Raw genomic sequence first — 10306 nt, 5'->3', positions numbered from 1 at the left:
ATGTTGTAATAGGACACAAAGGTGTAAGGTACTGCCATTCCCACCCCACCCATGGGTTCTGAGCATCCAACCCTGTCAGTCTTCACCCATTCACATTTCTTCCCCATGCCAACTCCCCCAGCACACAGTGCTGCTCACTCCTCCGTGAGAAACAGAGACTTTATTAGGCACACAGGGTGACTGATAGGCAGAGGTTACAAAATGGCTACTGGGCTTCCTTCCAAACTGGAGTAGAGCACTCCAGGAGGGGGAAAGACAGAGGAACCTTTGTTCTCTCTGCCTTCCCCCTTCAAGGCTGCATGCGGATGGCCCCATCCAGCCGGATGACTTCTCCATTGAGGAATGAGTTCTCGATGATGGCCTGTACCAGATGAGCATACTCGGCAGGGTCACCAAGTCGGCTGGGGAAGGGCACCTGGCTGGCCAGGAAGTTGCGCACTTTATCTGGGAGGGTGGTCAACAGCGGGGTGCCAAATAGGCCTAGATAAGACAGCCAGAATCAGAGACCCACCCTCACTTTTATATCTACCTGGTCCCTCCTCACCGTAACTCTACTTGTGGTGCTTCCCTATGTCCAGAGATAGAAGGCTGCTGCTGTTTAGATGGTAGATACCTTCCCTGCTCAATTGTCCACAGATCCCACCCAATCCCAGGTGTGGCAGGGAGGGGATATGTCTACCTGGAGCAATGGTCATCACCCGGATACCCATGGGAGCCAGATCCCGAGCAATGGGCAATGTCATGCCCACTATGCCCCCCTTGGAAGCAGAGTATGCAGCTTGTCCAACCTGGAGAGGGAGTGGAGGTCATAGGGGGCAGGGCCCCCAACAAGTCACCAAGGTACAAGCCTTGTCCCCACTCACACACCTGGCCCTCAAAGGCAGCTACGCTGGCTGTATTGATGATGACCCCACGTTGGCCTCCCTGGTCTGGTTCGTTCTGGCCCATCTCACCAGCCACCAGGCGGATCACATTGAAGGTGCCTATGAGATTCACCTGGAGGACCAGAAGAGACATGATATAGGACTTGAAGCAGAGGTAGCCTTTTGTGGGTGTGGAGACACTCACAGTCAGATACTTCTTACTACTACCCCTGGAGAACCTCTAAGGCCTTACATTGATAACTCGCTGAAAGTCCTCCAAGGTATGGGCCTGGCTTTTCTTTAAGTTATATGTCTTGCTGGCCACTGCAATGCCTGCACAGTTGACTGCCACATCCACACGGCCAAACTTTTCTCTTGCTAGAGTCAGGGCTGCTTGCACATCCTTCTCTGAGGTCACCTTCAAAGGGAAAAGTGGAGAAGGTATTCATCTACCATCACACACATACCACTAAGTCATGCAGGGGGTTGGGGGCGCAGGGCAAATCCAGTCTTCGAGTGACTGTGTAAGCAAGGGAGAGACCAAGGAAAGAAAACTCTAGAGTGAGACAAAGGTGAAAATGTTAGGTATTACAGAGCAGTGTTTCAAAACATCTTTGAAATCTATACCCTCTTTTGATAAACTTACATACCCCTGGAGATTCTCAACTGCTGTGGATCAGATAAGTTGTGAGAATTATTGATATGAATATAAACTAACTTTTTGGTACCCCTACTTGCTAATATGATTTTGTCAAACTTTACTTTCTGTAGTTTGTTTCAGGATAAGTTTTTTGACTTTGTAAATATTAAAATTACAGGGCACAATAACTCTACATATCTCCTTGAGGAGATTCTGATATGGCTAATCTCCAACCTCCCTCCCCGCCCTCCTCCCTGTTGTGAATCACAGCTTTAGAAATTCTTTATCCGGAGGCGTATGAAAACAGCTCAGACCAAAAGGGAAAAGGAGATGAGTCCATTGCCCACAAAGACAGGCACCTTTATGAAAAGGAACCCCATGGGAGAGGTGAGGTAACCCCACTTACGTCGGCTGGGGCAAAGGCGCAGCTCTTCCCTAACTTCTTGGCCTGGGTCTCCCCATCTGAGTTGGGCAGGTCCAAAAGTACAGCAGTGGCCCCCTGCCCCACCAGTCGCTCCGCTGTGGCCAAGCCTAGGCCTGAGGCTCCGCCGGTTATTAAGGCAACCAGACCCTGTGAAGAGGAGCTCGGTCAACAACTACACTGTGCGGACCACCCCCACCCATTCTCCAGGCTTCTGCGAGGGAGGCTCCCGGTCACCGCCGCGACTTGACCCAGATGTGCCTCCTCATCTTAACGATGGGACCCTCTGGGTGTCTCATCCTCAGACAGCCAGCCAGTGCACATCCACATCCAGGGCACATGCACGTGCCCCGGAGAGTTGACCTTCACCTCCCGAGCCCCACCGTCGCAATAACAGGCCTAGATAAGAGTGACGCTTTCTCCCAGCACCGATCTCTCCCCGCTGGTTCTATGGCTGCGCCGTCCCAGTGGGTGCAGAAGGGCGAAAACCCACTTACCCTCACGCTCCGACAAGCAGCTGCCATCTTGTTCAGGCCTCTCTACGGGCTGGACTGTCGGTGATTCGCTGCTTGGCCGGGGCGGAGCCGCGGGGCGGGGCCGGCGAGGTGGGCGGTCCGCCGCTCAGCCAATCAAGTGGGCGCTGGCCTCTCGCGTCACCCGCCGCGGGGGCAAGGCCGGTCCCGGCAAGGTCCAGGCAGAAAGTCTCTACACCCGGGGAAAAACAGCGAATAGCCGCGTCGCAACACTACCACACCCCCGGGCCTTTGGTCAGGCCTGCAGCTCTGCTGGGGGGAGGGGGACAGGAGATTGAGAATGTGTTCCTTACTCCTCGGAAAAAGCCTCCGTTCAAGTATAAATATATCGGAGAGACCTATATGCCAGCCTCTGTGTGGGGCACTAGGGATAATAGAAGAATAATAAAATAATCAGAGGAATAATAAAAGGTTCATGCCTTCCGAGAGGGAAGTTGGAAAGTTCAGTTGGAAAAAGAAGTAATTTCAGTACAGACACAGACAAAGGAAGGGACAAAGAACCAGATTCTAGAACCCAGGCATGGATATACAAAGATGGTGATTGTGAGAGCCACATACAGAGAAATATGTTGAGGAAGCGACTGAGAAGAACAGAGATGACCAACAGGTTCTCAGAGATACGGATGTGGAAAGCCATAACAAGAGAAACTAGAAAACGACATTCTGAGACAGCTGCTGAGAAACACAAACCCAAAGAGGCATAAGCAGAGAAGCAAAAAACATCTTTGAGCCTTTGGTACTGTCTTCTATGTCTAACCATCTATTTTAAACCCCAAAGCCCAGAACACACATTTCACATTGGACCTCAACCAGAGATTGTCATTTAAGACCCAGAACACCCTAAAATATCTTTTCACCAGTATCCTAATTATAATTCTGAGCCTACCTTATCTGACTTCTTTATATACTTCTCCCCAAACCAAGGTCTTCAGACCATAACTTTAGTCTACATTTTCAGCCTCATTGAGCTGTGTATTTCCTTTAAGTATCTCCCTATCTGGGTCCTACCCAGGAAGACTTCCCTCTGGGCCTCCTAAATGTTGACTTGCTACCACACTCATGGTCACTACACCATATCCATGAAAGGATTTAGTACCAGATTCACAATCTTTCAGACAACATGAAGTGCCCCCATCCCTCAGTGATAGCACTCTTAACGGAGCCAAATATGGCCCAACCACAGTGCCCTCTTTGTGTTCTTTCATTTTTAATTTTTATTCAAGTATAGTGTATTTTCAATATTGTGTTAGTTGCAGGTGTACAGCAAAGTGAATCAGTTATATATAAACATATATCCACTCTTTTTTAGATTCTTTTCCCATATAGGCCATTACAGAGTATTGAGTTTTCTGTGCTATACTGTAGTTTCTTATTGGTTATCTATTTTATACATGTTGTTGTTTAGTCACTCGGTCTGTCCAACTCTTTTGCGACCCCATGGACTGGAGCCCACCAGGCTCCTCTGTCGGTGGGATTTCTCAGGCAAGAGTAAGTATTGGAGTGGGTTGCCATTTCCTTCTCCCAGGATCTATGACCCAGGGATCGAACCCACATCTCTTGCTTGGCTGGTGAATTCTTCACCATTGAGCCACCAGGGAAGCTATTTTATGTATAGTAGTTTGTATATATTAATCCCAATCTCCCAATTTATCCTCCCACCCCAGCTGTGTTCATCTTTGAATTAGCTACTCTCTCTGCTTGGAATGCTCTCCTGATCTTTGCATGACTGTATTTGTTGCTGCTGTTGTTGCTATTGTTTGGTCATTCAGAACTAAGCTTCAATGTCACCTCCTCTCCCTCACCTTTCAAGCTGTGAGCCACTTAGTTGCTATTCCATTGTGTTGGAGGATGTCATCAAGAGGACGTAACCTCAGGTTGACCACAGAGCTGGACATTGGGACACTCCATACCCTGCTTATGTCCCTGGAATATGCTCACTGTTCCTACAGTTAGAGCTGTTTCAAGGACATAGTCTTGAGAGGGTAAGGTGGTGTTGGGACCATCTGGACTGAATACCACCTAACTGAATCCCATGAACACTTCTATATAAACTTTTAAGATTCTGGCAGATGCCTGTGGAGATTACTAGGTCTTTTGGTCACCCAGAACAAACCTTAAAAGTTCCCTTGCTCATTAAATCTGCCACCTACCAATCTGGAATGGTCTGCCTCTTTCTTCAGTCTCTCTTTGCCCTTCCTGTTCAGGGGCCAGTTTTTTGAATCAACACATTGCATATTTGAATTCTCTGCATAGTAATTACAGATCCACCATCTTTTTCCAAACGTGGGGCCAGATATGCTTTGGAATTCGAAATTTTTTCAATTCTGAAGACACATACCCTATATTACATAATTCTATATACTGCATATACTCTATGCATAATTACTAAAAAAAGTCTGGAGTGTCGCTTATAATTAAACATTAGTAGTTCTAGAGGCAAAAATATGAAAATTTACATTGAATGAATCAAGACTACAAATAGCCTTATGCTATTTCAGGTCAGGTTTTGTCACCTAATGAGTTTGGGCTCCAAAGTATGAAAAAACAGCCTGATACTTCCCAGAACTTTTAGCATTGTGGAATTATGCCTTAAGGATTTTGAGTCTTGTCTAACCTGGCCTTGTTTGTGTGAGTGAGTGTGTGTTCTCCGTGTGCTGGAAAGTAAACCCTGTGGCAGCAGAGTCTTGTCCTTTACCTCTTGGCTACCTCATGCTAAGAACACTGCCTGACATGTACTACACATTCAATATGAATTACGGAATAAATCGGTCAATCTTGGGAGAATTTGCAGGCCCAGCTTCATGAAGAATTATGCTCAGCTCCAAGGACCTTCACCTCCTTTCTACTTTAACCACCTCTGTCTAAACCACACTGTTAACCTTGTCATGTCCTGGAAAGATTCCCCCACGTCTACAAACTACAGCCTCTGACTCTGACCATGTTCTCCCAATCACCTCAGGTCTTCGCTCCACCACTTCTTTTATATCCTTGAACCCTGTTGATCTGTGGGCCTTTCTATTTTCTCCAGCCCAGCAGCTTCTTCCTACTTTTCTTCTGGACAGTGTAGATGCTCTCTCATTCCTCCTCTCTCTTTACCCATTCCCACCAGTGTCCTCAACCCATTATCCCTTGGCATCCTACCAATTCAACTCCTTGAATTTTCAGCACAGACTCTGATACCAGAGGTTTGGGTTTGAATCTCAGCTTCATCATTTGCTAACTGGATGACCTTGGGAAAGCTACTTGAATGTGCCTCTTTATCCTCTTCCATAAAATGGATATAATCAAAGTACCTCCTTTGTAGGGTTATTAGGAATATGGTGCCCTTTCTCGGATTTAACCTGGCTGAAACAACCTTGGCTAGGCCCCCACGAGGCGGAGCCCAAGCACAGCAGAAGCCCAACTCAGTGAAAGCTCCCGTGGTGGAAGCTGAACTCAAGAAAACCCAGCACAGTGGAAGTGACAAGAAGACCAGTGGGCTGGAAACTGGGACAACAAAAGCAAACTCGGCAGAAAGGTCACACAGCTCAGGTTCCAGAAGACCTCCGATTAAGGTAGGAGGTCCTCGCTCCTATGGCTGGAAGGACATATGGCTAACAAAATCTTAATTCCTTTATAGTCTCTCCTTTCTTGTTTCCTCGACACCCACCTCCCCCCAACCCCAACGAACAGGCGAGCGGCAGTGGGTGCAACTGAGGGACTCTGGCAAGGGCTACTCTACTTCCCAGTGTGTCCCAAAGGTTGCACCATCTGCTATGCCCTAGTAGCTGTTGCCCAAGTGGGTGAGGGTTCTTCTGTCCTTAATGTCCTTTGTGCCAAGGATCAGGCCAATGAAAATTGTGGGCACAGGTCAGGTATTTAGCATATTTTCTGACAGATTATGAAGGAGATTCCTTGGCACATTTTTCCCACTGCTTTTTCCTCCCATCCTCCAGCTCCTCTCTCCATGTATGCTACTGCTTACAAAGTATTAGGCAGGTCATCATCTTTCCATTTCTCAAAGTTGTGCTTGAAACCGTTTACCTAAGATTTGGGACTCAAACCCACATGGCAGGGACTCTGTGCTATGCTTAGTCACTCAGGTCAGTTCAGTTCAGTTCAGTCCCTCAGTCGTGTCAGACTCTTTGCGACCCCATGAATCGCAGCACGCCAGGCCTGCCTGTCCATCACCAACTCCCGGAGTTCACTCAAACTCACGTCCATCGAGTCAGTGATGCCATCCAGCCATCTTATCCTCTGTCGTCCCCTTCTCCTCCTGCCCCCAATCCCTCCCAGCATCAGAGTCTTTTCCAATGAGTCAACTCTTCGCATGAGGTGGCCAAAGTACTGGAGTTTCAGCTTTAGCATCATTCCTTCCAAAGAAATCCCAGGGCTGATCTCCTTCAGAATGGACTGGTTGGATCTCCTTGCAGTCCAAGGGACTCTCAAGAGTCTTCTCCAACACCACAGTTCAAAAGCATGAATTCTTCAGCGCTCAGCCTTCTTCACAGTCCAACTCTCACATCCATACATGACCACTGGAAAAACCATAGCCTTGACTAGACGGAACTTTGTTGGCAAAGTAATGTCTCTGCTTTTGAATATGCTATCTAGGTTGGTCATAACTTTCCTTCCAAGGAGTAAGTGTCTTTTAATTTCATGGCTGCAGTCACCATCTGCAGTGATTTTGGAGCCCCCAAAAATAAAGTCTGACATTGATTCCACTGTTTCCCCATCTATTTCCCATGAAGTGATGGGACCGGATACCATGATCTTCGTTTTCTGAATGTTGAGCTTTAAGCCAACTTTTTCACTCTCCTCTTTCACTTTCATCAAGAGGCTTTTGAGTTCCTCTTCACTTTCTGCCATAAGGGTGGTGTCATCTGCATATCTGAGGTTATTGATATTTCTCCCAGCAATCTCGATTCCAGCTTGTGCTTCTTCCAGCCCAGTGTTTCTCATGATGTACTCTGCATAGAAGTTAAATAAGCAGGGTGACAATATGCAGCCTTGACAAACTCCTTTTCCTATTTGGAACCAGTCTGTTGTTCCATGTCCAGTTCTAACTGTTGCTTCCTGACCTGCATACAGATTTCTCAAGAGACAGATCAGGTGGCCTGGTATTCTCATCTTTTTCAGAATTTTCCACAGTTTATTGCGAGCCACACAGTCAAAGGCTTTGGCATAGTCAATAAAGCAGAAATAGATGTTTTTCTGGAACTCTCTTGCTTTTCCATGATCCAGCAGATGTTGGCACTTTGGTCCGGTTCCTCTGCCTTTTCTAAAACCAGCTTGAACATCTGGAAGTTCACGGTTCACATATTGCTGAAGCCTGGCTTGGAGAATTTTGAGCATTACTTTACTAGCGTGTGTGATGAGTGCAATTGTGTGGTAGTTTGAGCATTCTTTGGCATTGCCTTTCTTTGGGATTGGAATGAAAACTGACCTTTTCCAGTCCTGTGGCCACTGCTGAGTTTTCCAAATTTGGTGGTATATTGAGTGCAGCACTTTCACAGCATCATCTTTCAGGATTTGAAATAGCTCAACTGGAATTCTATCACCTACACTAGCTTTGTTCGTAGTGATGCTTTTCTAAGTCCCACTTGACTTCACATTCCAGGATATCTGGCTCTAGATGAGTGATTACACCATCGTGATTATCTGGGTCGTGAAGATCTTTTTTGTACAGTCCTTCTGTGTATTCTTGCCACCTTTTCTTAATATCTTCTGCTTCTGTTAGGTCCATACCGTTTCTGTCCTTTATCGAGCCCATCTTTGCATGAAATGTTCCCTTGGTATCTCTAGTTTTCTTGAAGAGATCTCTAGTCTTTCCCATTCTGTTGTTTTCCTCTATTTCTTTGCATTGATCACTGAGGAAGGCTTTCTTATCTCTTCTTGCTATTCTTTGGATAGCAAGATGCTTATATCTTTCCTTTTTTCCTTTGATTTTCGCCTTTCTTCTTTTCACAGCTATTTGTAAGGTGAGAAATAGATTTACGGGACTAGATCTGATAGATAGAGTGCCTGATGAACTATAGACTGAGATTCGTGACATTGTACAGGAGACAGGGATCAATACCATCCCCATGGAAAAGAAATGCAAAAAAGCAAAATGGCTGTCTGAGTTAAGATTACAACCCCTTAATCCTACCGAGCACTGGTCACACTGAAGACCTTGGGAACACCCAACTCCAGTCCGTGGGTCCCAGGAGGTCGACCTGCGTTGACCTGCCTAGGGATCTGGTCCTCTGAAGGTTGTCACACCTCAACCTGCTCAGGGATCCGCAGTCCAGGGGTCCCAGGAGATCGACATGCCTTAACCTGCCGAGGGATCCAATTCTCAGGAGGCTGACATGCCTCAACCTGCCTGGGGATTCAATCTCCAGGAGGCCGTCATGCCTCAGCCTGCCTGGGGATCTGCACCCTGACCTGGGGACGCCCGGCTCTCAGGTTGCAATGGTACTGGGTAGGATAAGCTTCAGAAAGACTCACCCCTAAAGAAGTCCACCCATGGAAATAGAAGGAAGCCTATTAGTTGTGGGACTGTGCCTGGTCTCAGCAATAACTCAGGAGTCCAACAAGAACCCCATTGCCTTTCTGGAAAGTCTAAAAGAATCCCTCCAGTTTACCAATTTGGACGTAGATTCTTACAAGTGACAGGTGATTTTAAAGGACAAATTCCTGTCCCAATGTGCATCAGACATCAGGATAAAGTTACAACAGCTACAGCAGCAGGACCCTGCTGCCTCTTTAGATGAGATGGTCCAGGCAGCCACCAATACCTGTCATAACAGAGAACAGGAGAGGGAGGCCAAGGCCCAGGAAAGGGAGAAAGGGAAAGAGACAAGGCATGCCCAGATGCTGGCCGCCCTCCAGGGAAACCCTGTGGCAAACCCTGAGTCCTTGAAGAACAAGGCACGAGGCAAATGCCCAATCTGTAGACAGGCGGGACATTTGGGCCAAACAGTGTCCAAACCATGACAGGTCTCCTAAAACAGCTTGCTACAAATGCCATCAATTGGGACATTGGGCAGCACTCTGCCCTCGGGACCCAAGAGCCTCAAGGTCAAGCACCAAGCCTTCTGTCATGATGGTTCAACAGGACTGAAGCCCCCCGCTCCACCCAGCCTGCCTGTCACAGATAACCATCGTGGAGCTGGAGCCAAGGGTGCAACTGGATGTGGCAGGTAGGTCCGAGAATTTCTTGGCTGACACAGGGGCTACATATTCTGTCCTGACCTCCTTCTCCTGAGCCTTCTCCTCCCAAACCTGTACCATTTTGGGTGCTATAGGAAAAGCAATTAGAAAAAGATTCACCTGAGCACTTGGCTGTTGGGATGGACAAATATTTTCCCACCAGTTTCTGGTGGTCCCTGGGTGTCCTACTCCCTGTCCTTCCCTATTGGGAAGAGATCTTTCCCTGCCTTCAAAATCTTGCAGCTATTGTAGTCCTGATAGAAGATGCTTTAAAACTCTCTCTTGGGGGCAAACTATTTTTACCACCCATCAAGTGAAACAACTCCTGAATGGGAGAGGCCATTTATGGATGTCTGATCAAAGGATCCTCAAATATCAAGTAGTGCTGATGGAAAATCAAGGCCTGACTATATCCCCTTGTGAGGTTCTTAACCCAGCTACCCTCCTGCCTACCCCTGAGGGCTCTCTCCCCTTTCACTCTTGCCTAGCAACCTTGGACCACTGGACAAAACCCTAGAGGGATTGTCAGATCTTCTGACCAATCCTGAGGAAATCTGGTACACTGATGGAAGCAGCTTTGTCTTGGATGGAAAAAGAAGAGCCAGATATGCAATAGTCTCCAATTTTGAGACCATAGAGGCTAAGCCTCTGCCACCAGGTACTTCAGCCTAAT

General features: G+C 47.3%; 1 protein-coding gene across 2 annotated transcripts; it reads right to left on the bottom strand.

Moving 5' to 3' along the window:
• Positions 1 to 141: 141 nt before the first annotated feature.
• Positions 142 to 2558, bottom strand: HSD17B10 (hydroxysteroid 17-beta dehydrogenase 10). Of its 2 annotated transcripts, none has more exons than XM_005888462.3 (6): positions 2422 to 2558; positions 1910 to 2074; positions 1117 to 1281; positions 868 to 996; positions 680 to 788; positions 142 to 480 (listed from the first exon to the last, which is right to left on the bottom strand). In XM_005888462.3, exons 1-6 carry the CDS (start codon positions 2446 to 2448, stop codon positions 290 to 292), a joined length of 786 nt encoding a protein of 261 aa, XP_005888524.1. In that variant the 5' UTR covers positions 2449 to 2558; the 3' UTR covers positions 142 to 289. The 2 variants fall into 2 exon arrangements, with proteins under 2 accessions (XP_005888524.1, XP_014336745.1); XM_014481259.2 differs by having other exon boundaries at positions 142 to 444.
• Between the last annotated feature and the right edge of the window lie 7748 nt (positions 2559 to 10306).

Source organism: Bos mutus, chromosome X (genome assembly GCF_027580195.1).
Source record: "Bos mutus isolate GX-2022 chromosome X, NWIPB_WYAK_1.1, whole genome shotgun sequence".
NCBI classification, from domain to species: domain Eukaryota; kingdom Metazoa; phylum Chordata; class Mammalia; order Artiodactyla; family Bovidae; genus Bos; species Bos mutus.
Note: the sequence above shows the minus strand (reverse complement) of the source record. Positions and strands in the feature narration are given on the sequence as shown.

What these genes read in the sequence shown, in the direction of transcription:
- HSD17B10 (XM_005888462.3), bottom strand. Translation starts at nt 2,448, where the DNA reads ATGGCAGCTGCTTGTCGGAGCGTGAGG. An exon ending in GCGCCTTTGCCCCAGCCGAC is followed by an intron (nt 1,282 to 1,909) that starts GTAAGTGGGGTT and finishes TTCCCTTTGAAG; the next exon opens with GTGACCTCAGAGAAGGATGT. An exon ending in ACTTTCAGCGAGTTATCAAT is followed by an intron (nt 997 to 1,116) that starts GTAAGGCCTTAG and finishes CTGGTCCTCCAG; the next exon opens with GTGAATCTCATAGGCACCTT.